General features: G+C 39.7%; 1 protein-coding gene across 4 annotated transcripts in view; it reads left to right on the top strand.

Moving 5' to 3' along the window:
• Positions 1-27382, top strand: part of LOC101465961 (actin filament-associated protein 1) — a 90831-nt gene that overhangs the window by 12141 nt on the left and 51308 nt on the right. For 2 of the 4 annotated variants that reach the window (XM_004575012.6, XM_004575011.5), the window contains exon 1: positions 24480-24739. The exons of 1 other annotated variant lie outside the window; for it this stretch is intronic. In XM_004575012.6, the coding sequence (XP_004575069.1) occupies positions 24703-24739 (37 nt within the window). In that variant the 5' untranslated portion in view covers positions 24480-24702. Of the gene's footprint in view, positions 1-24479; positions 24740-27382 lie in introns of those variants that run through there. One more of the 4 variants, XM_004575014.5, reaches the window with a different exon arrangement.

The raw sequence follows: 27382 nt of genomic DNA, 5'->3' as shown, positions 1-27382 counted from the left end.
AAACAGTATTAAACATGTAGTCGGTTTTTTATTTTTTTTTAAAGAAGGATCATGGTTTGTATTTTTGTTGACACCAATTTCTCTTTTTAAACTTGCTGAATTGTTTCATTTTTTAAGGATTTACGAATACATTGTGGTTTGGGCTAAATGGTACTTGTTTAAACAATAACTTTGCACACTGAAAATTGACAAGCTGAAAGTGGCAGACACCTCTCACTAATGTCCTAGCAAGCATTCACCAGGCTGTATCAGCTTCTTTTTGTGTAAATGCACAATTGCAATGGCATGCCTACTACTAACTGTAACACTACTGAGTCTGTTAACTTTAGTGGCAAAGTAAACTGGTTACTAGACTGCTGTAGAGAAGTGCACTGCAAGGTCAGAATACATATTTGCAGTGGGAGAGGAAGTCCTGAAATAACAAAAATTACCAAGAAATGATGATGATCATCTTGAACAAATAATGACGTATATCATTAAATACACCATTAAATACACATCCTTTCCAATTATTTGTTCATTTAATTCAATTCAGTTTTATTTTTGTAGCACCAAATTGCAACAACACTCATCTCAAAGTATGCATTGTAAAGATCTATGTATGTAACATGAACAGCGGTGAACCATGTAGTTTTCACTGCATATAGAGTGTCTGAAAAAGTAGCAGGTTCAGATGAAAGAGCAGTCCATCGCAGTGGGCCATACGTGTAAATGAGAAAAGTGTGTGTGACTGTCCAAGGTCTGATCCTGACCTGGTCTCTCTACCATCTCAGAGAGAGACCCCCAGATGTGTTGGGTGCCCATTAGAAACAGATGTGACGAGGGAATGAAGCACACACAATCAAACAAGTGTTTCTACTGTATCATTCAATACTCCCTCAAAAAAGATTTTTTAGAGCTTATCAATTCTCAAGGCCATTATTTGTAAGTACATAGTTCTTTTTTTTCTCCCTCTTTCTTTCAACACTTTGTATTGGCCATGTGTGTCTTTTTGGCAAATTTAGTAGATGTTAATTGGCAGGACCTGGCATTTCTTTCCATTGTGTGTGTGTGTGTGTGTGTGTGTGTGTGTGTGTGTGTATGCATATGTTTCTGTCTTTCGACTACTATTGGTATATGTGTGTCTTTAGCTGGCAGGCCTGTTGAAGTCATTACTTATACGAGGCCCGCGTGCTAACTGCGAGGCTGAAAGTCAATTTCACGCAAAGTTTCCATTCTGTTATTATTGTAACCCACTGCATTCCTCCTCTCTCTTCATGCAAATGTCAGCTATTTTGGGGCTCCCTTCACCATATTTACCCTGAAAATCAGTGTATCACCCCCTAACAAAATAAATAAAAAAATAAGAGGTAGAAGAAAGAGAAAGCAGGAAAAAAATCATTGGGATGGGCAGCTGTGGTATTCCCATCTTGTTTTTTGTAGTGTGTGCTTAGTATTTCTGAAAATACACTGCTCAAAAGAATGCATCCGATCTCAAATCAAGATATAGATAGAAAAACAGCTAATGTACCACCGAAAACGTGATCACCAGCGTCTACTCCCCGGACTTTCAATTTGTGACTGTTGCAGGCTCATATTTCTGCTGTGGGAGTTTAGTGTCATACTGCTAACTGCTGTTTACATACTACCTGATGCTAGCATAGTGCAGATATTGGGCACATGTATGAGAGAGCACATAACTGGAGGCTGCTTACATTATAGCTGTGGACTTACTCATTCAAGGACAGGGCTCTCTAAATTTCACCAGTGTTCAACCAGGGGAGCAATACAGGGTTAGGGTTAGAGCACAAAAGCACTAACTCTCCTTGGTCAGTCTGACCATATGTCCCTGCTTCTAGCATACACCCCAGTCAGGAAAAGGGCTCCCACTAATTAAGATTACAAAAACATGGCCTGAAGCTAACTCTCACCAGCTGCAGGAATGTTTCCAAAAAACAAATTGTATAGTTTTTAACCACTAGAGGACTACACAGCTGCAGATTTGGGCTACACCAAATTCTCCGTGGAGTCAATGTGAAGAGAGGCATATTTGAGGATAAGCCAGCTTACAGCCTGAGGACAGAGGACCACCTAAACAGCAAAAACAACACACAGGTATGGTGAAGGATCCACCACATCACTGGCTACAAGTCTGGCAACCTTTCAGCTACTGAGGGCAACGCCTTGCTGGCAAAAGAGTTAAAGCTGTTCTTTGCCCACTTTGAGGCTGTCTCAGCACCACTCCATCACCCACACCAGTCTGAAGCTCCAACACATTTATGATGAAGGAGTGTGCAGTAAGCCGAATACTGAGCACAGAGAACACTAGGAAAGCTCCTGGACCTGATAGTGAGGCTGGATGGGTGCTGAAAGACTGTGCAGACCATCTGGCTAGGGAATTGACCATGGTTGTCAACCATTCGCTCACTCTTGTCACAGTCCACCATTCCACTCTTCTTAAAGTCCACTGTAAACAGATTAAATGATGACCATCCAAGTGGCACTCACATCCTTTGTCATGAAGTGCTTTGAGTAAAGTCACATCATTGCCAGCAAGTTCTTGAGCGATCCTTGGACAAACATCAGTTTGTCTGTAGCACCAGCAAATCTAAAGAGGATGCTGTTGCCTCTCTCCATTCTGCTCTGGTCCACCTGGAGCACCAAGAGGTGTATACAAGGCTGCTCTTTGTGGATTGTAGCTCAGTCTTTAACACGACCCTTCCACCATAGACTGGTGTCCATGATCAGAGCCTCTATGCTGTCCTTTGAGCCCGCCATTCCTAGCCACTGGCTGGATTTCTTGATTTCTTCATCCACTTCCCCTAAATGTTGGTAGTACATCCCATATTGTCCATAATAGTAATAGCATGTGTTTTTTTTTTTGGAGCAGTTCATTTTAGGGGGGGTATCTTCCTTATGTATTCGCAGATGCTCAGTGCTTCATCTTGAATTGTGGTATGGACACTCACTAATCCTTAAGTAGGCTCTCTTTGCTTTGTTTATAGTGCCTCAGGGTAGGGCTGTTCGATATAACGATATATATTGGATGACGATATAAAAACGTCTATCGTGTGAAGGAATTTTAATCACCTGATATGTAATTTATTTACAAATGCTGACAACAAGGCTGCTCAGGTTGGTGGTATGGACAACAACAGACTAAAAGTATACAAAAAAAACTTAAAACAGCTGAGAAGAAACTCAGAAATTAATTGAAACAAAAAACAAAGCTATGCCCATGGCAACTGGGCTATTAGCCAGCACTTGAGTGTTACAGTGCCACCTTAAACTCTCCCTCGGGACTTCAGCTAAGGCTTATAAAGCTTAAACCGCTCCCCAGATTAAAGAATGCAAGGATTTATCAATGAACTCACTTAATAGATATTTTTACACAAAGCATGACAATATTTTATTTACCACATCTGAGGCTTTTACAAATAACCACAAGTACACAAGATTGTTTACAATGTTTAAAAGAGTGATCATGACCATCATTAGATAACTGTCATAGCTGTGTTATGTTAAAGTGGTTATTGAGCCATTAAATTCATAAACAATGGTTTTAAAGCCTGTATTTGCAATGCAACAGTTTTCATTAGCAACTGAGTGAAACCAGAGTACCACTAAGCCGAGGGCAGTTAGAAATGTCATAATGCCAGTGTCTGTGAAGGTTCTCAGTCATCCAGGTCATCACAGTCTAAGGCAGTGGTTCCCAAACTTTTTTTGCTGAGCCCCCCCGTTTTACACGATAAATGTTTGAGCCCCCCGCGTGCACACGCACGCACGCACACATCCTCCAACCACACACCCATATTTTGCTCCATTGCGTTTTATTTCACACCTCAAACATTTAGTAAACAATTAAGCAAATACAAGTAATCTGCAATAAATTACAGGTAGTAATAAAATAAACTACTAACTCTTTTATGTTACGTCCACACCTACACGGGTATTTCTGAAAACGCAGCTGTTTCGTCCACACGTAAACGGCATTTTGAATCACCGAAAACAGATTTTTTTAAAACTCCTTTTTTGCATTTACGTGTGGACGAGGAATACAGAGTTCGTCACGCAACGTCAAAGGTATGTGCCTTTTTCACGTCATGCTGTACATCAGGTTATTGTTTACATGAGATGAATTGCAGAATGGCAGATAGAGACAAAATACTGTTAATCTGACTATCTGCAGGTTTTACACGCTTACATACACACGCAGTTACTGTCCCTCCATTTACAAAGGCAGATGCGTCATGGTGTAATTATTTTACGTGTAGTTTTTTTTCCTGTGTAATAATATTCAACATTGCTATCTAGAGCTGGGCGATATAAGATTTTTTCATATCACGATATGTTTTTTTCATTTCAGGCGATAACGATATCTATCATGATATAAGCCAAATAACTATATTTGTAAATGTGCCGTTGCTCACAAGTAAAATGTGAAATAATCAGCAGCTTGTTTTTATTTAAATATTTATTTCCCATAATAAGTTCAACAGGGTAGATGTACTTAAGGAACATGAGACTTTTTCAGATAAATAAAGGCAAATATTGCAAACTACACAAAAGGCAGCTGCTAAAGCGTTTAAGTTTCAAAATAGAACAAACGAAACAGACTAAATTGTCAATTCCACTTAGAAACAAAATATTAATTCTAAAAATAAATCTTAGTTTGTTTTACAGAAGAACAGACAAAACTGACTAACTTTTGTCAATATCAAATAAACTGAGAACTAAAAGGAAATTCTCAATCTCTCCTTGTTGTATAGCTGAGCTTTTCAAACAGTTTTAACAGTTACTTTAGTCTGACAAAAGCCAAATGACGAATTAGCGCTTCCAGTCAGAGACTGAGGCTACGTCCACACGTACACGGGTATTTTTGAAAACGGAGATTTTCCGTTTTCGGTTTAAAAAATAATCCCGTCCACACATAAAGGGAGAAATGAAGGAAAACGCTGCTATGAACATGCCAAAGCAGCAGGTGGCGCTAGATTCCTAACTGTGCAGAAATGTTGGCCAATCAGAAGTCTAGAAGCCTCGGTGGGAAAAAGTAAACAAAGCTGGGGCATAGAAGCAGGACTTGTTAAAGTTTCTTCTTTAAGGCCATTTGACCTTAGTAAATCACATGATAGGTTGGGGTTAGGTTTCACAATGGGTTCACCCAAAACCTTGGTTGATTGTGACCCACACCCATTTTCACACCTTGACTCTGTGATTAGGTAGAGGAATTAATAGGGGGTCTACGACCTCCTTGGGGACACTCCCATAGGGCTTAAATCTAGGACTCTCCACCAATGACTCTTAGAACTGAAGAGGTTTCTTGGATGAGAGGTGAAAAGTCCCAACACTTTTCTTTCCTATTCATAATGTCAGTGTTTGCAAAGTGATGATCTTGTAATGGTGCCCATTTAAACTGAGATGCAGCCACTTACTTAGGAACATATGATAAAACAGTATACATAATCAAGACCAAGAATCTCTAAATTTAAGTAAATGAAATGATTTGGGGCAATCAGCTAAATTCCATTAAATGGTAATGAGATGGCAAGAATTTGCAGCAGATATAATGTGAAATGATCTCATCTCCTTTCACGTACCCATGTTCTTTCACCCTTAGCTGGAGAAACGGTCTTGGGTTGTTTAGACTACCATTCTGCATCCTTGTGATTATGTGGTTTTTAAAAGCTGCAGTGCGGTCTTTGTCATGCACTCTGTCCTTCTGTCTATGGCAAGACATATGAAAGTCATCACCATTTTCATTACCTCATCATCTTCTCTCTAATACTCCTTTTGCCTCTCATTAGGTTGTAAATCTGAGGCTGAGCTCTCAGGATTTACTGCATAATTTGCGTCTTCAAAAATATGTGTTTCCTTTGGCGGTGTGTCTTCACCTCAAATTCTTGCCAAGGAGGAAAATAACAAAATCTTTTCAATGTTTGGACTTGTTTTCTCAGTGTTGGCTTTTCAAATGGAGTTACCATGGTGTTAAAATCACCTACTGAAAGTAACCTGCCAGGCTGTCTCATAGTGAACCTTGCGTGTCACGTCATTATCTTAAACCCTTCCTATCCTTTGAACCTACAAGACATCTAGCTATGTTAGTTCGTAAATATGTACTCTGTGAAATGTTATATCCTCCATGGTAATTATCTATTGCACTGGATTTATTGCAAGCATTGGCGGAGCAGCAATGGAATCAATTTTCAAAATAAAAACTGTCTGTTTTTCCAACATATTCAACTCGTATTGAAAGAGGTTCTGTCAGAAAGACATATTTTGTTTGTGCCAATGCAATATGCCATCCACCAGTTCTCCACCATTCATAAGGGTTGGGTAGTGGATCTGTGAGTTAAACAAGTTGGCTTGGACAGCTTGACACCCCTGTCCATAGAGCATAACAGGGCATATCCACAGGAAGGCATACTGATCAGATGCCTAAACTACTGTTTGTGTCTGTGTCACAAAGAAGATGGTGATTTATAATTGATTACTTTGCTACTTTATTGTTAATACAGATAACTGAAATATTTTACTATGAGAATGTATGTTTTTTCACTACAGTTCACCCAAGCATGGTGCATTTGGTTAAACTCTTGAATCAGCTATTTATGAAACTTGTTTTTGTTTTGTACTTTAGAACTAAAGGAGACCACAGCGAGGCCTCTAATAGCAAGAATATAGGCATTTAAGCTTTTAATCAGATAGAGTTGTCCTTACATGGTTTCGGCTCCTTTGTGGGGTTTTTAAGCTACTTTCTTTGATACTTCTAGAACATGTGGTTCCTGCGCAGTTATGTACGTGTTTTATATTACACTGGGTTCCAGTTTATGCCATGTTTGAGATTAGATCTAAACTTCAAACTAATGTTTGTTTTCTTACTATTTCTTGGAAAAGACCAACAGGAGAGTGTGTACAGAAAGAAAAAAAGGCTAAATGTCTGTGAGAGGTTTGTGTGCTCCCACCATATCTGTCGACTGCCTAAAAACGTGATTTCTAAAGGGGTTTTTTTGTTTTGTTTTTGTTTTGTTTTAAGTTTTTTTTCAGTTGCACATTAACTGACTTAATGGTGCAGTGTGCACAAAAACAAAGCTCATGGAAAATGCATTTTGAAACCAGTTTCTACAGTGCTGAAAATTCACTCTTTTGGCATTTGTATAAACATGGGGAAAAAACATCTTGAAGCTGCTGGTCAAAGACAGAATTGGGGTTCATCTTCTTTGGAAAATAAATGTGTTATAATCTCTATGAGAATCAGAAAAAAAGTCAGTTTGCTGATCTGGAGCATGCAGCTTTGTGTTAATACAATGCCAAAATCTTTGGTACATGCCAACAAATTCAGCCCAAAGGTCAAACCATGGAATGCTAAGAGAAATTACAAAAAACCCAAGAGCTGCATTTCAGACTCTACAGGCCTCGCTTGACATGTTAAAAGTACAATTAGAAAAAGTTGCATCTGAACAAACGCACCGATGAGGCCAATGTTAAGTTGTTTGCCCATACATATTTGTAAAAACCAAAAAAGTCAAATGTGAGGACATCCGTCCCATATCTAAAGGTTTGAATTAAATTAGGTCATGCATCAGGACAATGATCCCATACACAACACCAAACCTGTAGTGGGATGGCTTAAAAAGAAAGATTCAATGAAGTTGACGTGCCCTATGAAGTTTGTGCTGTAATGAGCCTGTTTTTTTCTTGCCAAAAGAATATTAGCTGGAGTATTATTTTATAACCTGTCAGCCCCTCTTTCCAATCCAAATATGGTCACATCTGATCTGGATTTTATTAGCAAGTACTAGCATACTTCTGCTGTTACCTTTAGGGGTTTCCTCAGTGGGTGATCTGCCTCCATCTCAGCCTATCCATAGCATCCTTTTCTGTCACACTGCATGTCTCCCTAACTACATCATCTGTGATCTTCCTCTTTTCCTCATTCCTGGCTAGGCCTGTGCAATATGACCAAAATCTCATATCCTGATATAAGACATCCATCGTCCCGATAACGATATAAATCACAAAAATTTAACATTTTCTGTAAATTCTGTGAATCTCGGGCAGCTCAACTTGTGTGAAGTGTTTCCAGCTGGGCGTCGAGTGTTTTAACCCATGCATGAAACGATACATTTTTAGACATAAGTTGTAACGGCCACCGTTTTCTTTGTGAGTATTTATTACACGGCGTGCTGCGGGGAAAAGCCTGTTCTAACGTTTGAGTCTAAGCTTTATTTTTTTAGCACCTGACGGCTCTTTTTTGCTTCTCATCCGTAAATACTCTGCATACTCTTTCACGTGATTCAGTTTATTTTGAAAAGTCTCAACAGGATCTTGAGCTTTACTGTGAAAGGTTTATGTAGAAAATAAACAAGCGGACACGCGATGGTTTTACCGTCACTATTGCTAACGACAACGCATAAACACAGGTGCTTGTCCATCCGTAGTGTGGTTATATTAAATATAAGAGAAAGAGAGAACTTTAAGAAATTAATGTAGCCACTGTCACTACCCGATCCGTACCGGAAACCCGATCGGTACCACGCATGTGCAAAAGGCCACTAGTTCCGCTCGAAGCATTTTACGATAGTTATGGGTCAGAGTATCTGTTAAGATGTTAAGAATAATAAGTATCTCTTAAAATGTTTGCAATAATGAAACATTTCAATATAATGTAGACAAAAATGAAAAATAAAAAGATAGTTACAGATCAGGACTCGCCGATCCTTACTGCGCATGTGCAGTACCTTTTTGCGATGGGGATATTGAATCAACAGAACATTTATTTTGTGATTGTATATTCTGTAAAGCCCTGTGGATCGATGTGCACTACTGGCTTTTCCCAAAGATTCCAAACTTACTTGAATTTTCTAAAAATGATTTTATCTTTGGATCTCTAAGAAAAGAAAAGAAGCTTGAAAATGTTTTAAATGTAGTAATTATTATGGGTAAATTCTTCATTCACAAATGTTGTTTTCTGAAAACAAAGCCGTCCTTTTATACTCTTCACAAAGAACTCTGCCTCTTCTTCTCATCTATAAAGTTTATGGACAAAAAACAAGCTCTGGATCTGTATCATATGATTAATGAAATAAATCTGTTAGAAAAACCCCTAAGGTATAATCTCTTTTATGTCTTTTAGTTATCTTTTGTTTTGTTTTTGTTTGTTTGTTTTCTTTGCTTTTGCTTGGGGTTTTATTTATTTATTTGTTTGTTGTTGTTTGTACTTCCTGTTCATATAGAAGATATCTTTTATATGTTGGAATACAGCTTGTTCTGATACTATTTCAAGTTGGAAAAAAAATCTTTGTAGAGATTGCCATATTTGTTGTACATTATATTTTTGTGCAATAAAAAAACCCAAAACATAACTGTCGCAATGTTGGCAAAGAGAGGAAGTGACGTAAGATTTGCACATGTGGTACCGATCGGGTTTCTTGTACGGATCGGGTAGTGACAGCCACTACGGTGACCATCAAAACGATGAAAAAATATAAACAGTTTATTTTGCGACACCACGAAACAAACGATAGCATAAAATGAAATGATAGACGTTTTTATATCGTCATCCGATATATATCGTTATATCGAACAGACCTCTTCCTGGCAGCTCCATCTTTAACATCCTTTGGCCAGTATATCCATTATCCCTCCTCTGCATATGTCCACATCATCTAAACATGTTTCTCTAATCCTGCCCATCATGGTTTTCTCAGAGAAAACCTCAACACCTTCAGCTCTGCCTTGTGTGTTTTTTTCAGCATCACCCTGTTGAAATGTACCTCTTCCTTCTCACTCTTGCTGCTGTCCGTCTGTCACAAATCACTCCTAACACTTTCAATACTGCTGGCTCCTTGAACTAGCTTCAACAACTCTTTTGCAAAGCTTCATGATATAGCGTATAACCTTTATCCTCTGTATTTGCTGCATTCTTCATAGCTGTCCTTCATAAAGTACTCAAACACACTATTCTACATTTGTTCATTATATTTAATTTTTTTCCAAAAATTTATCTTTTATCATTATCCTATATGTAGGGTTAGGGTAAGGTTAGAGTTAGCATCTGTGATGACTTAGACCTTAAAGGGTTAAAGTGTGTCTAATAACATATACTTTAATTTACAAATTAGAAGCATCATTGTACATGTCATATTTATCTTACAATGTTAATAGTCAGAATGTGGGTAATTTTATTAAATTTGAATGGTATCATTTGGTATCATGACCTATTGGTATGAAAAATGCTTATGTGCTTGTATGAACTCTGGAACCTGGTTTCCAGACAGGAAATACAACTGGAATTTGGCTAAATGCTGGCTGGCTGGATGGAGCCTGCTCTGATTATTTAGACCCCAACAGAATGCCCTCTAGCTCGCACACAGAATTACTTTGGTTGGTTTCGAGCTGTTCAATTTTCTACCTGCATGCCAATCAGTGCTGTTTGCCAGCATAATGAGTAATCCTGGGTATAAAGGTCAATATGTCCTGCACGGGTTTCATATCTCTCTCTCCAATCTCCAAACACACACACACACACACAATTATTTCCAGCAACGTCTGCACTATAAATACCATATGACAGTAAGCTGAAGAAGCATGATGAAACCTAACTCTGCTCTGTGTCCCACCTGCTCCACCCTTAATTCTCCTCTTGCACTCAGTGGAAAGAAATGAAGTCATTTCACTTCATTCCATCTCTGGGATCACCCACCACATTGTTGGAGCATATGGCTTTTATATTGGACTGGTGTGATTCCTTGTGCATGATGGATAGTGTTGCATGTATGCTGCACTGTAAAAAAAATCTCTTCAATTTAGATGACAGATTTTTTTTAATAATCCAAATTAGCATCAAGGGAAAAGCAAATTTGTTCAATGTAAGGCCTTAATAACAATATAAGGACTGGTTCCTTTGGAGCAGGGAGTTTTTGTTTCCTGCTGTCCCCAAGTGCTTGCTCATAGGGTGTTGTCGTTGATTGTTGGGGGTTTTTTCTCTTATTGGAGGGTCTTTAATTTATGACATAAAGTTGCTGTGATTTGGCACTATACAAGGAAAACCAAATTTAATGCTGAGGCCCACACTGGATTGCCCACTGTGCGCTGTGTGAGCAAATGGTAAGTGGACTGAGCTTACTGCACTTTTGGCCGTACTATAAGTTTTTAAATCATGTTAGTGGCATTTAAAATAAAATAAAGTGTTAAATTAAAATGAGTTCTTCATTCACACTTAAGTTTTTATTCAAAAGAAAGATGGATATTTAGATTATATTTACAGAACGGAATTAATTCTAATAGCCACACTGTTTCAATAATGCAAATAATCCAAACTTTAGGGGAGCCCAATCCATGACTGATGGTGTTCTTGTGTGCATTGGCAGTGTGTTTAGGATCATAGTCACACTAAAAAATGACACCATTGTCAATCAGGTGCTTTCCAGATGGCATTCCATGGAGAATGATGATGGTATTTTTTTCTAAACTATAACACTCTACTGTGTTTTACAGACAATTATAGATGCTCCCTGTTCAACCTCCCCCCGATCTCCTTCATAGATAGTAACCAAAAATGTCAAATTTGGATACATCGCTCCATAACCCCCTTTGCTGCTGATTTTTAGTCCAGTTCTTCTGTAATTTGGCATAACTCGGCCTTTCCTCCCTGTTTCCATTCCTTAAGAACTGTTTCTGCCTGTTTTTAAGGAGATGACTTTCAGATACAGTTTAAATGTCTAGATAATATTAGGCCTGCCACTTGTTCTGTTGCAGATCAAGCCAAGATATAATAATAATAATGGATTGGATTTATATAGCGCTTTTCAAGGCACCCAAAGCGCTTTACAATCCCACTATTCATTCACTCTCACATTCACACACTGGTGGAGGCAGCTACAGTTGTAGCCACAGCTGCCCTGGGGCAGACTGACAGAAGCGAGGCTGCCATATCATGCCATCGGCCCCTCTGGCCAACACCAGTAGGCAAGTAGGATAAAATGTCTTGCCCAAGGACACAACGACCAGGACAGAGAGCCCGGGGATCGAACCGGCGACCTTCCGGTTACAGATACGATTCCCAACCCCCTGAGCCACGGTCGCCCAAATGTGCCCAATATGCCACGTTTCAGCTAATATTTCCTGGGAATCACCTTGTTGACGCAAAAATATTATTTTATTCCAGTCAAACTCAGTTATCAGTTAAGTTTTTTGTATATTCAGCTAAAGAAATTGCAAGAAATTATTTGTTTTTGTGACAAACTGCTATTAACAAATTGCCTTATGATACAAATTAAAATGGGTTATTTGCTCAACTGTTTGTTATGTGTTGACAAAATCTTCATCTATTAATTTAAGAGATGAACTTTCCCTTTTTCATCTTTGAATGACACACAGCTCGGTGTTATGTGGCTTAGGAAAAAAATCCTCTGAAAATGTTCGAGACTGGACTGGAAATTACTGAAAAAGCAGGCAATCCCCAAGCAAAAGTGTGGAAAACTATTGCTCAAGACTGCAAATTAGAAGACAGTCTGGCTCTTGGGAAGCAAAATATAAAGAAACAAGAACTGGCCTAAGACTTTTGCACAACACTGTACCTAGCCTTGAATAAACTCATACTTCGTCTTCTTTTTTTTTTTTTGCCTGTCCCATTTGGTTCTTTAGCCGTCAGAATTGTTGTCTGAAGACCAACAAGGATACCCAATGGATTTACTTTGCCAAATGGATCATCACGGCCTTGCTGTATTGGTCCATTTGATCGACCTTTGTTGTTATTATTTATTTTATTTTATTTTCAGTTGTTACAGACGGGACAGACATGACTGAGGGATAGGAAAGGGAGAAAGAAAGAGGAAGGAAAAGAAAAACAGAAGGGAAGAGGGACAGTGAGAAAGGGCACTTAAAAAATCTCCTGGATCACCTGTTGAGAGAAAAAGAAGAGAAAACAAGCAAAAAAAAAAAAAAAACCAGAGCAACATACTAAACACAACACCATCACGTTAATCTAGCTAAATGTAAACAGCAGTAAATACTAAATATTGAATGTTGTTGTGTAGCAAGCAGGACCGACAATGTTCTTGTTCCCGAGATCCAGGCTCCAGACATCCAGAGGCCCCAGAGTGCGAGAGCCCAAGGAGGACCACCGGAGGGGCATCCGTGCCACCCTCCTGGGAAGAGCCCCAGATGAGGGGTCACCCAGTAGCCACGGAGCAGAAGCCAGAGGGGGCTGCAGTGGCGTGCCCGCCGGCTCTGCCGGCAGCCAGTTGTGCCAGAGTGAACCGAGCCGCAGGCCCAGAGGCCGGAGGCCCGAGGGCCCCCTTTGCCCCGGAAGAGGCCTGACCGGGCAACAGGCACCAGGCCCTGCCAAGTAGTCACCGGGAGTGAGCTGGTACATACCTGAGCGCCCAGCCCCGGACACCAAGAACCACCAACCCACCGACCCCTGAGGGCATCAGTTACCGGCCGCCCCGATGGCCAGCAGAGAACAGGGGTGTGTGAAAACCCCAAACCTCCCTCCTCTCGCTCATGTGTAGTGTTGCTGCGTGTTGTTCTAAGGTGCATTTAAAACACGGGAGAGCATACTTCTTGCCATAAGTCGTATTACTTCTGTAGATCACAGAATGCATGTAATAAATGCACATGTACAGCAGAAAACCTAAAACTCAGAAATCAAGTATGTTTGGCGTCCAGGCCTGAGCAGGAAGCCCCATCCACTCTTCGTTCCAGGTCATCCTTCACCGAACCATCTGGCCTTTCAGAATTCATGTGTGAACACAAACGTGTGTGTGTGTGTGTGTGTGTGTGTGTGTGTAGACATACAAGTACATCTGCTGCCATTTGCAACAACCGCCAGATTTTTATTGTGTGCGTTTCCATGTGTATTTGGTTAGCTCCATTAAAAATGTATGAGCAAGTAGACAAACAGCCCAACAGAAAGGGGATTATGGGTGGAGGATGCTGACTCACAATGACCACATTTACATCAACATTAAACAAGCAAAACGTGTGAATATTATGATTTCTCAGAACAGTTCAGTAGAGGAAATCCAGTCTGATCTGACAACTGGCTGAAGGGGTGCCACTATACGACATTTTATAATGTCACGAAACATTCAGATGCAAATACCACAATGTCTGTTATCATAATGTGATGTCTGCTGACATTTTCAGTAATTCTGTCTTTATCTCTTAATGAGGTCTTAATTATGAGGTTTTCTCTTGTGTGCACTGCCTGTTCAAATCTTTCAGAGCAACGTTAATCTGGGTTTTGACTCAATAATTCATTCACCTCTGATTCATCTTTTTGAGCTGAGTCTTGGTGGGTGCTCTAGTGCTCATAGGTCCTGTTGAATGGATCACTTCCAGTTCAAATGTTACTTTCACACAGATGGCTCTTAAATTATCTCCAAGCACATTTTCCTATGATGCAAAAATATAGTTGATTCATTAACTGCAAGCCAGCCTTTCCCTGAGGAAAACAGCCATAAACTACAACATTTCATCTCCATTTGTAATGGATGAAATTAATTATTCCACTAAAAACTTTGGTCACTGCCAAGTGTATCTACTATTCCCGTGGCCAAACAATATTCAGAGAAGATAATACCAAATGTCTGGTCTTGACAGTGTAATCTAACTGTAATGCTTGACCATGCAGGTTGAATTTATGCTCTCTTTCAGATTGTAGAAACATGTACTTTGACACCAACAGTTACCTACAGTGATGAAACTGGGACTTCTCTGAGAAATTGCGGATACTACAGGCAGTGCTTGTGATTGCAGATCTATCGATATATCTATCAACCCTATTTTAAAGAATCTCATTGACCTTCCTGTAAACTCTGGATGGAAAAGAGAAGAACAACAGAGTTAGCAAAGAGTTAACTAAACAGAAAAGACGGAACAATTTTTCTTTGTTTACTGGTAAGTTAACACTTCCAGCTGGACCTGAACCTTGTGGACATTACTTCCATCTGTTTTTATGCAGGGGCTGGAGCTTTTGGAAAACCACCAACTACATTTAAAAGCAGGTACCTAAAACACTTAGATTTTTAAAATGATATATTTTCTTATTTTTATTACCTATTACAAAACAGGGTAATAGAGCTTGTTATTACAGTGATAGATAATATAGACAATCACAGTAAATCTTAACCTACGTTTGTGTGATAATTTACTAATAAGTTAATCAGCGGATTGTTTGGAGCTTAATGAGACATTTTATCCGTATATATGTGAAAACCATTTGTGCACATAGATATCTGAATCAGAGAGAGACAGAGCAACGGGAAAGCTCTATTTATGCACATACAGTACCTAAACTGCTAGATGTTTTGAGGGAGGTCCATACTGTTAAAGGACCTGGTCCATTCTTGACCTAGTTTTCCTGCCAGCAGCAGTACCCTTGTTCAGTCTGGATGAAGGCCATGGCTCCATACACTGCTGTAGAAATATCAGATTCAAGGATCACCTTCTTTAAAAGCTTTCTTACCCTGTGTATGTGCACTATTTCAAAGTTAGTCCAATTTCAGCTCATTTCAATCTTATTTATATAATGCCAAATCCCAAAAAACAGTTACCTAAAGACACTTTATTTTGTAAAGGTAAAGACCCTCAATAACACAAAGAAAACCCCAACAATCATATGGCCCCCAATGAGCAAGCGTGTTAGTGACAGTGGGAAGGAAAAACTCAATTTTAATATGAAGAAACCTACAGCAGAATCGGGCTCAGGGAAGGGCGGCCTTCTGCCCCAACCGGTTGGGGATGAGTAGATATGGAGAGGACAAACACATCCCATGGAAAGCAGCCAGAAATAATTAAATGCAGAGAGGTGTATAAACACATAGTGGAAAAGGTGACTAAAGAAGAAATACTCAATCTATAATAGAAATCCCCTAGCAGCCTAAACCTATTGCAGCATAACTAAGGGAGGCTTCAGGGTCACCTGATCCAGCCCTAACTATATGCTTTATCATGAAGTAAAGTTTTATGCCTAATATTAAAAGTAGTAATGGGGTGATACAGTACTATAAGGTGATCAAGATGAGATTGGACTTGATTATTCAAGACCTTGTATGTGATGAGCAAGGCTTTAAATTCAGTTCTGTATTTAACAGAGAGTCAATGAAAGGAAGCCAACATAGGAGAAATATGCTGTCTCTTTCTAGTCCCTGTCAATACTCTTGCTGAACATTTCGGATCAACTGAAGACTTTTCAGGGAGTTTTTAGGACATCCTGATAATAACAAATTATGGTAGTCCAGCCTGGAAGTAATAAATGCATGAACTAGTTTTTCATTATCACTCTGAGACAGGATGTTTCTAATTTTGGAGATATTGCCCAAATGGAAGAAAGCGACTGCTTTCTTCCATATTTGTTTAATATGTGCATTGAATGACATATCCTGGTCAAAAATTAGACCAAGGTTCCTTCTGTTACTGGAGGCCAAGGTAATGCCATCCAGTGTAAGAATCTGGTTAGAAACCGTATTTCTAAGATTTTCAGGGTTGAGTACAATAACCTCAGTTTTATCTGAATTTAGAAGCAGAAAATTAGAGGTGAACCAGGTCTTTATGTCTTTAAGACATTCCTACAGTTTAACTAATTGGTGTGTGTTATCTGGCTTCATGGATAGATAGAGTTGGGTGTCATCTGCATAGCAGTGAAAATGTATGCTATGTCTTCTAATGATACTGGAAGCATGTATAATGTAAACAGAATTGGTCCTAACACAGAACCATGTGGAACTCCATAATTAACCTTAGTGTGTGAAGAGGACTCTCCATTTACATGAACAAATTGCAGTCTATTAGATGGATATGATACAAACTGCTGCTCCATCCAAAGTGGGATGGATGCCGTCTCTCCCATCAAGACCAGGTTTCTGCCAGAAGGTTGCCCAATTATGTGTAAAGCCCACATCACTCAGACAGCCAGCAATTTCATTTAAAGGAGAATGTGTGGCTAAGCATGTCACTCCTGGGCCCACTGGGGAGGGGACCAGAGAAAACTACAGAGTCTGACATTGTTTTGGCAACACCGTTGGTTGCACACAGAGTCAGTATTAATTTTAATGACCTCCGTTTGACGTAACCAGGGGTCATTATTGCCCATATGAATTTTAATGCTCGGAGGAAATCCTAGTTCTACAAGTATTCACACTGTGTGTAGGGCAGTGTTTCCCAACCTTTTGGAGCCACGGCATATATTTCAAATGAGAAAAATCACACTACACCCCACCAAACAAAAATGTAACAAAAAGCAGAGCAGGAATAAGGGACTTGGCTCGGTTTGCCCCTTTTTGCTTTCTTCTGACCACTACTCATGCTAGGGCCTTCATCTGGGTCTGGATTTTCTCCACGATCCAGGTCAGATTAACTACTTTTTCAAACATTTGTCTATTGCTTTTACGCGCTGCGTTGTCTCACTCACAGCATGACTATTATGTAGTTTCTTCTTTGTCTTCTTCTGTTTTACTGGCAGTTGGCTACCCATTTAATTAGAGCAGGTAGTTGTACTGCCCTCTAGTGGAAGAGAATGCTCTGCCTGTTACTCATGCCGGTCGCTTAGGGTACTAATCAGGTGGAACCAGATAATCTTCCACGGCACACCTGATCATTTCTCACGGCACATCTATGTGCCGCGGCACAGTGATTGGGAAACACTGGTGAAGGGGTTATAGTTGGTGTCACAGATAAGCGTCGAGTAGTGAAGCTCATCCCTTAGTCAATTTCAGTTCACAGAGACCTGAATCGATTTGATTAAGTTCTTAAAATGTATAGTAAACTAATTTTAAAAAATTAAGTGACATTTCCTAAAATATACAAGTGTACACCTTTAAGGCTGAACTGCAAATATTTCCTAGTTGTCATTTGTCTCAGGTGATAGCAATAAGAATGTCGAGAGTTAAACACTCAGTTTTGGAACCTTGCCATTTATCTTCATATTTTGGGTATTTTATTATTTTGTATTTATTTATTTGTTAACAGATTAATCATTTTAAAGCAGAAAAGAAAAGGCAACAGAAAAAGACCAGACAAGGTTGACAGGTAATCCTGGATGCTGCGCCAGTTAAATAAACAGTCGTGGTTGTGCTGATGGATATTGATCTTGGGAACTGCCAATAGGGGTTGACTGCGTCATGGAGATCACTCAGAGATCTAAAGATATTTTTGGTTTTAATATCCTTTGGCTCATGTTTAGATTATTGGCATACACTGATGCAGTGCATAATGGAAATATTTGTTTTATCCGTGACCTATGCAGTGGTGCTAAATCAGCATTATGTAGGCCAATTAAAAGTTCATACCAAAGAGTACACCACACATAAACACCATATATAAAGTTGTAAAAAAATATTGAATAAATTCAATATTATATTGTATAATATTCTGACACATCTAGCAGTTTAAAGGAATTTAACATTTTTCAGTTCCGTGATGTGCATCATGTTTCCGTTTAGTTGTCCAAAATGTTCACTGGCTCTACTCTAAAGACATGATCCTTACGTAGCTATTCCGAGAGCTTTAGACCATATCCCAAGAGTTGTTATGATTGGATTGGCTATGTCAGAGTATGGTTGCCAAGGCCTGAAATAGCTTCCTTTTTTTGTGTTAACAATAATGATTTAAACTGGAAAAAAAAGAGTACTGTTGTATTTAGCCACACTGTAATGGATCTTTTCACAAACCCACACACCTACACAACCGTATGCATTAACTGTATAGGTTGACTGTAATGATGAGCTACACTCAAGTGTTGCCTTGAGTGCCACACACACACACACACACACAGCTCACTGACTGCAATGAGAATGATGATGATAATGGGACTTCCAGACCTGGACATTAGAGCTGGCTAACTTCTCAAATGTGACGCACTGCCACCAGAGATTTATAATGCCTTGACGTCAGCATTCCTCATACACTTCCCGTTAAGAAAGGTGAGCCTGCGTGAGTGTGTGTATGAAACAATACCATTTACAGTGCTGTCCCAGCAATGTGAAGCCTAGTTGATACTGATTTACGTCTTCAAGCCGTGTTTTATTTTCAAGTACTTTCAGGCCTTAAGAAAGTAGTTACCCCTGGCCCATGGTTTGTTATGGCAATAATGTGAAACATCTGATCATTTTATGAATGCTTGCATGTACATAATCATGTAAATGAAAGTGATTGTGCCTGCTACTGGATGCATTGTGAAAGCGGCATGGCTTGTTTGATGGGGATATTGATGCACTGTGTCTGTTGTAACACAGGCAGCAGGAGGTCTGGGATCCATAGGAATTTCTCCATTCCTAACCCACAATCAAGCACAATGGATTTGAAACAGGAAAGAAATGTGTGGTTTTCATTGTGTTTTAAACTTTATCTAAAGTCTTAAGACCAATAATTCTTGATTAACTAGCATATAAAAATGAGATATTCTACATGTCTGGTTGGCAAGAAATAGTGAATATATTCCAAGTTGATTCCATTAGTTGCTGCTGTGGTCGTTTTCTTTGCTTTCTATGCCTGTGAGTGAAAATTGCTTAAAGATTCTGCAATAAAAGGAAAAACTCAGATGACTCACATAGCTGAATTTTCTTAAATATCAAAGTAGTAAGAAAAGTCCAGAAAGCAGTGCAGTCTGAGTCACCCAAGTTTATACACGAGGTTAGTGTGTAGAAATCACTGTTGCTGTTGAAGTTTCTATAAAGTTTGAACATGTTCAAAACAAAGTTAGAGTGTGGGTGCACCCACAGTGCCCCCACGGCATGTTTGCTAGGAAGGAACACACACATTTTCATGAACAATAAAATGCATAACAGCCTACCCTGACAAGTCTTTCCATTCTATTTTGGTCAAAAGAGGTGTGTGTGTGTGTGTGTGTGTGTGTGTGTGTGTGTGTGTGTGTGTGTGTGTGTGTGTGTGTGTGTGTGTGTGCGTGTGTGCGTGTGTGTGAGAGGAGGGGCTATGGCTGGGCATGTCTTAGTGCACACTGAGAGGTGCTCAGGTTGGCTGCTGTTTTGACAAGCATATCTTGAATACTTACCTTTTATCAAGTAAAGGGGGAAACACCCAGACTCAAAACAGCCAAACCACAGACACACACACACACGTATACACACACACATGGATGACCTTGCTCAGAGAGAGTTAGACCACTTTCCTTAACTCTTAGCCCTCTGATACTGCTGAAGCAACACTGATACATAAATGATCATCCTGCTATTGAGTCAACTTTGAGAAAGTTTCTCTGGTAATTCCTGTTTTTAGTGTACATTCATGATTTGAACTGTAATGATCTGGAGTATTCAGAATATCTATGGCAGCCAAGACATTGTTCATTTTTATTTGCAGTGAAGACGCACTGTGGAAGAACAGTGGATGAAATTATATACAAAAATTGAAATGGGGCACTTATAGCAATCAATTGCAGATAATCTGCAGTCCCCTTCCTCATTGGTTTACGTTTTACAAAACCAGCTGGCATCAAATTGTTGGTGATTTTTTTACCACCAAAGAGTTACCAAGAGTTCATTTCCTTTGCCTTCTTCAAATTCAGTAAAGCAAAGAATTTCTTGACATTGTCCAAAATAACATTTTGGCTTGTTAAATATAATCCATATATAACGCCTGATAATTATGAGCAGATGTCTGATGAGTTCAGGAAGGCAGTTAAAGTGGGGGAATCCCTGGCTGTTTTTAGTAAGGATCCACAGGGGTCTCTAGCTGATGTACAGAGCTCACAAGATCTTATTTTTGTTGCAATTACCTTGCTAGTCAGTCTGCACTTTTCCTTATCAAAAAGCTTCACAATGGCATATACAATCACACCAAGTCATTCATTTAGTCCCAGTATAAGTGTTTGACTGAGTCTGGCATGATCATCCATCCTCTGGTTTGTCATAAGACCCTGACAGCACCACACTCCACCAGTGGCTTTCCACATTGCAAAGACAAGGCGAGCCTTGTCCCAAAGCCAAACCATGTGTCTTAATTCAATAACTAGAATGGGGGATGGGTTGGGGAACTGGTATGTATTCCAAGTCAGATGTCTATCTTGCGACTCTGGATTTGTCACTTGGGCTATTTGATTTAGTTTCTGAACATGTGCAGTAGGTGGAATATTTTCATTATTGTACAAATAGAGGTGGCTTGTTGCTGTTGCTTACAGTATATATATTTTCTCCCTTTTTTTTCCAGGAGTTTATGATGTAATGAAAACATTTATGGATAAAATATGGTATATGAAATATTCAAAGTTAATGACTTCTGTCTGATGCCATGAATGGGTGGAGTGAGGTGAAAAGCATTCGGGATATACATTTCTAATAGTAATGCAAATGGACTTGTGCTGTGGAGTACTGTCACTAGTTATAGATTTTGATAAACCTCTATGGCATTAGCTGCCGACAGTAATAAAACTTTAACCCAAAAAAGGTACTGCATACTTAGATCATATGTGTTTGTGATTGGTTACTGGCTGTGGCTACTCGCCAGGTGAAATTGTGGGTCCTGCACATAAAAACTCTTCGTGATTGCTTTTCTGCTAGGAGGTTGCTACAGTCACTTGTAGTTTGCATGGAAGATGCCGTCTTGTCTGTAGACACTTGCTATTCACTCTCGAACTATAGTTATATTTCAATGATGTTGATGCAAACAAAGAAAAGTTGTGAAACACATTTCAAAAGGTACAACTTTTACTCTGAAGGTAAACATTCTCAGTTTCTCATATGCATTGCACATTTTGCAGTTTCACTATAATTTGGCGAGTCATTTGTAATGGTTTGACTGTCAAGCGCTGGACCTGCTAGTGACAAAGTAATCAAAAGGAGGTTTTCAGTGCAGTACTGTATACGTCATTGTGCCTATTTTCATGCTAGTGAGACCACGCAACCATCTGCAACCACTTGCTGGCTGTGGCTCAGGGAGTAGAGCAGGTCATCTGCTTATTGGCTGGTGGTTTGATCTCTGGCTACTCGGACCTGCAGTCTTTGGTAATGGATGCACTGGAGAGCAGCTTTTGTGAATGTTAGATAGAAAGCACTTAGGAACAGATAAATGTGCTTGTATGAATGAGTGAATCAGGCATGCTGTATAAAGCACTTTGAGTGCTCAGGTAGAGTAGAAAAGCCCTATATAAGAATCAGTTCCTATACCATTTATTCCCCTACCACTCAAAGAGTGGTTGCTAGGCCTGCATGAATGGGGCTTTAGAAATCAATTTTTACAACGACTGCCAGCAACCAGTTGCAACCAGTCAGGGAATACACAATTTTCCCTCATGTTCGGTACCAGATGGTTTCTAGGCTTATCTGATTGACCTCTTAACCTGCAAAATCCTCTGATCATTAAGCAGAGAAAGTGGATGTCTGATAGTCTAACTGGTCAAAACATCAACGTTTCATCATCAGCTTTAACATTTACGTGTTTGTGCATGTGTGTTTTCTCTCACTAGGGTGTCTGAATAACTTGACGGGTTGATGACTGACTTGGATAGGGAAGTGTCCAAGTTATTACAGTATCTCAATCTCTATTAGATTTAATAAAAGTAAGTGGGAAGAAGACTGATGTCACTATTGACTTTTAAAGAAACAGAGCCAAGTTAACTTTCATCTGGTATGCAGTTTCAGTGGGATCACACTTGCGCATACACATTACACAAAAGAAAAGTGTGTTTGAGACTCTAGACTTGAGTGAAGAATATACAGTCTGGTGCTTTTTCACTGTAACCCGTCAATCCTTTCATCACTTATTGCTACTCACCACAGGCTGCCTCTCCATCTCATATCTCACCCTCATAAGAGTCTCATAACTCAACCCGAAATCCTCCCACTAGATTTGTCCACTGCAGTTAACTGACTTTAGGGTCATCTAGTCTGCATACTGCCTTACAGTGCACCAACATACCTCCTGTGTTTTAAGCTCAAAAGAGTTTGGCACTAGCGAAGTTAGTTGCAATGGAGGTAAAATCCAAAGGGTTTTATGTTCACGTTAGCCTGCTGTTCATTTTGACCGGTGTGTCCAAAGCAATTGTCTCTGATAACACTGTTTTTGTGTGTGTGTGGCCTTTTGCTGTCTGTTGTGTTGAACTTGAGGCTCTATTGCCTGAGGAAAATTGGCAGCAAAACTGTGTGCGAGTGGAGAAGTTTTTTTTTTTAAAAAAGCAACTCATATTTCTGAAAAGAACGTTTTAGTCATAACTCAAACAAAGAGAAAATCTTCTGGTAACTTTTATATCAACAGTGGATCAAATCACTATGTGCACTGTGTAAGGGATCATCAGCTGGGAATCCAAAAGATATTATCACCCTGCTCTCGATTTTTAAATAATGGTGTTTATAATAATAGCGCTTGTTATACTTGTTTGTGATACAAAATGCTGTTGTGACCCTAAACAAATCAAGCCAATGCCAAAGTATCAAAAATTGCATTTTGTCTAGAGCCCATGTGGAGCTGAGATGTCACATTATGTGTCTTATTCTTTAGGGAAATGCACGTCAACAGCCTCTGCCAGTCTGTGGTTCTTCTTGAACTCGTGAGACCAAAAGGTGATCCGGCACATTATTCTTTCTCTCCACACTGCACACTGTTCCCTTCCTCACAGTCTCAAGTTCCACGCTGAAAAAGGGCAGGGTAGAGCAAGTCTTTCCTTCCCCCCTTCCTCCTCCCCTGATGGCAGATGGGATATTGAACTCAGACTGGCTCTTGTTTGCCCCTGGGGACTAGGACGTAGGGATCAGCAGCTTATGGTAATGCAGTGTACTGTAATTAGCGAAGGCATCCAATTCTCAAGCAAGTTTGTGGGTTTTTTTCCCTCAAAAATGAAAGAATTTGCACATACATGATTTACTACTGCAAAGAACCAACATGAAAGAGATTTCAAATCATTTTTTGTACACAGTGTGGCTCTAAAGGTGTTGACATGCGCACCAAACAAAACATTTCTGTGCTGTGGAGTGACTGCACCAGGAAACAAAATGCTGTGTAATCAACACCCCCGGCCCAGTTACACTGGGATTTCTGGAATTCTCACATTAAAAAGTCACCCTCACTCCACAAGTAAAACAATGTGGAGTGTTGCTTACCATCTGCAACTTCTGGGCCACAAGAGTCAGCAGCTGTTGAGATACATTTTCACACAATCCTAGTAATAGTTTGTATATATTCAGAGCAGATGAAATAAGCTCAATGAAAGTGCGATCAAAGCATATGTAAAACACACACATATGCTTTCAATGACACGTGTCTTTGACTCGATTAAAAAACGGAAAGAAAAGAAGCGTATTAAATTAATAAATTGCAGCATATTAAAGACAGTACTGGCATCTAAATTATATCAATCTGCCTTCATTCTGAAGTCACATAATTTCGAATAAAACAGAATAGGCCAGAATGGAGATTATAAAGAAAAGCAAAGGGGAAATCTCATAAATCCAGCAGAGCTATCAGTGCAGGAAGATTGGGAGCGAGCGAGCGAAAGAGAGCGAGAGAAGGGGGCGCGTAGAGAGGGGAGGTTAAGGAGAGGGGAGGAGAGAAGGCACAGGGAGGGAGTAGGAGAAAGATCCGGGGAAAAACTTTGAAAGGGAAAAAAAGACGTTTCAGTGGCCGCCGGTTAGCTAGGAAAAGGACAGTCGGAGGTAGAAAGAGGAGGCATAGAAGACAACTGCGTGCCTGTGTGGATTTTTACCGCTGCCAGGAAGCCGCTGGGCACGCGCCTGCTCGGGACGGGGGATTATAGATGAGCTTGACTTTAAGATGAGGAGCGAGCCCATTCTTTTCACTTCCAGCAGGGGTGAGTGGCTTACGCTGTCCTTTTTTTCCCGTGAAAAAATGAATGCAGCTTGGTTTTCTAGCAGCAATAAACCTATTAAAATGGAAGGTTGTTAAAAGCGACTTTCTTACGATGTATCTCTTGTACAGTGGGATCTCCACGACGTTCAAACTGAAAGCCAAGAACAGCATGACTTTTCCGGGGCTGCTAGTGTACTCACTAACAAAGATTACCGGTCGATAACGTTTGTTTTGGCTTCCTTGCCAGCTTTTATTATTCTTCTGTTGTAGTTCAGAGTGTGTATTGTAGAAATCTGTGTGCATGCATCAGATTGGCGCACGTGCGCCGTTCAGCACATACGCAAGCGCAGAAAAAGGCCACAAATGAATAATGTTTCTAAAAGGTATGCTGAAAGAGGGCACGGGGAAGAGACTGCGGAGAGACAGTTGGCTCCTCGCAGTGTCATTAGGGTTGTGGTCGCGTGTTAAGTGTCTATGTAGTATATGGACTTTATGCCGGACTCCGTTCAGTCATCTGGCAATTTAATGTAGCTCTGACTACAGAAATGAATCCCTTTATAAATGAGAAAGCAATCTGTTTTGGTGATTCTGGTCTTCAAGAGTTTGACCTCATAATGATGTGTAACAGTAGTTAAACTGATATAACTAGACTCAGCTTTTGGGCTGACTTCATTGCTGCCACCAGTGAAACTTGGTGGTGTTATCATACAATTGACAGAAGAATACCTTTCATTGGTTCACCTATTAAAGGTGAACCAATGGAAGGTGCTCTTAACAAATAATGTAATTAAAGCTCATTGTACTTTACAAGCACAAGCAGTACTTTTTTCAGATATTTCACCATTTTATCGGTTTTCATTTTGTAATTACCCCCTATTATGCAACCCAATTCCTTTCTTTCTGGCATGGAGCTTAAAAGCAAGTCTGTTTCTTATTACCTCATTGTTGCTAGACAGCAGATCCACATACATCAACAACATGTGCAGTATCCGTCTCTGAAAATAATCTTTAAAAATCAGAGTACTTTCAACAGTGCTCAGAAAAACTGCTGCATAATTCTGAGCTGGAGGGTTACTCTTACTGTACACTTGGAGCAGTTAGGGGATAAATTGAGGAGTATTACCCTTATCTTTGCCTGCCTGAGATTTTGAGACAACAAACTCTGGCTCTCTAGACTTGGTTGCAACAGCAGGATAACGGTAAACCAACCTATTTAGTCAAAAATAGTCACTTTGTCACTGTGTACACTAACAGAACTGTTTTTTTCATCTTCTTATCCATTTAGCTTTATACAGCTGGCAGTACTCAGACAGTTATTAAACAGTCCAGGTCAGCGTTAGGGCAACTCCACCCTGAAGTCAGAGGTTTTCTAACACAACCCTGGAATGACAACACAAATGCTTGATATCTCTCACTTGTCCTCATGTGGTTGTGAAGTGAGTGCACAATAACAGGACCAATGCTAGCAGCTGCAAGGGTTTCGGGTGGCCCGGCAGTGCTTCAGTGCCCGGCATTTGGTGAGGTTTGTACAGACATCTATTGTGTACTACTGAAGCATGCAGTATATAATATTTTTGTTTAACCAGTGTGGATATAGAAGAGCCAGTATGCAGGTATAAAATAGATATCACAACTCAGCTAGGTCTTCTAGTTTCCCAGCTCAGGATTTTCTATGATACAGTAACAACACATACTGCAGTCCTTGCTGAAATATAAATAAGGAATCTTGATTTACTCTTAATAATACTAAGAAAAACTAATTAGGGCTCCTGTAGTGGAGCTTTGTTCGGTATTCTGGAAATAAACCCAACAGGTTGGTTTAGAGTAAACATTGTCCTCATGCATTCAGAGGAATTCAAAGAATTTTTTGGGGTGGAGTAGTATTAATTTATGCTTTTTTTGTTTTTATTGGTTTATGTTGTTTTATGTTGTATTGGTTTATGATGGTGTTCACTGATTGGAACTTCTCAGTTTAAACAGTGTTGGGAACACTGTCTATTACTAAAGAGGCCAGCCATGAGGTTTTACCTTCACCAATCTCCATGCTAAAAATACTTTGTCTCTGGATTTGTACAGGCTGCTTTAAACAATATGCAGGACAGTGATGATAACTATGGCATTTGTTTTTCAGGTCAAAATGGCACGCCCGATAAAGAGCAAACTTGTCATTGTCACAGACTCTCAAAATTAATCTTCTGTATCAACGTAGCTTTGAATGTATACAACATTTTAGTCAAATACCTTAAAACTGCAATTGATAGTTCTATGGTTTTTCTTATACATTAGTTTGATGATCTTCTCTGGCATGCCCCAAAAATTTTAAGTGTGGCTTCTATAATTATTTTTTACTGGGGTCATGTCCCACCATGAATTCCTGCTCCAGGGTGAAGCTGTCAAGCGTGGAGATCTACTGTAAAACACTCAGCAGAAATGACCTATTGTGACGCATACCAGAGTGCCATTGAAAAGATTTTTTGTCCAACGCAGTCATCACTCACCACCTGCCCTGTTTGTCAGAATTGCCTTCCTGCGATTTTTCTACTTCCCGAAAATGAAATCCAAGTTCTAAGACTGTCCTGACACACTGGTGGAGATCTAGTGCAAGAACAAAGGGGCATACGGGGACTTCTACAAAGTGACCTAC

The sequence above is a fragment of the Maylandia zebra genome, unplaced genomic scaffold (genome assembly GCF_041146795.1).
Source record: "Maylandia zebra isolate NMK-2024a unplaced genomic scaffold, Mzebra_GT3a scaffold12, whole genome shotgun sequence".
Lineage (NCBI taxonomy): Eukaryota > Metazoa > Chordata > Actinopteri > Cichliformes > Cichlidae > Maylandia > Maylandia zebra.
Note: the sequence above shows the minus strand (reverse complement) of the source record. Positions and strands in the feature narration are given on the sequence as shown.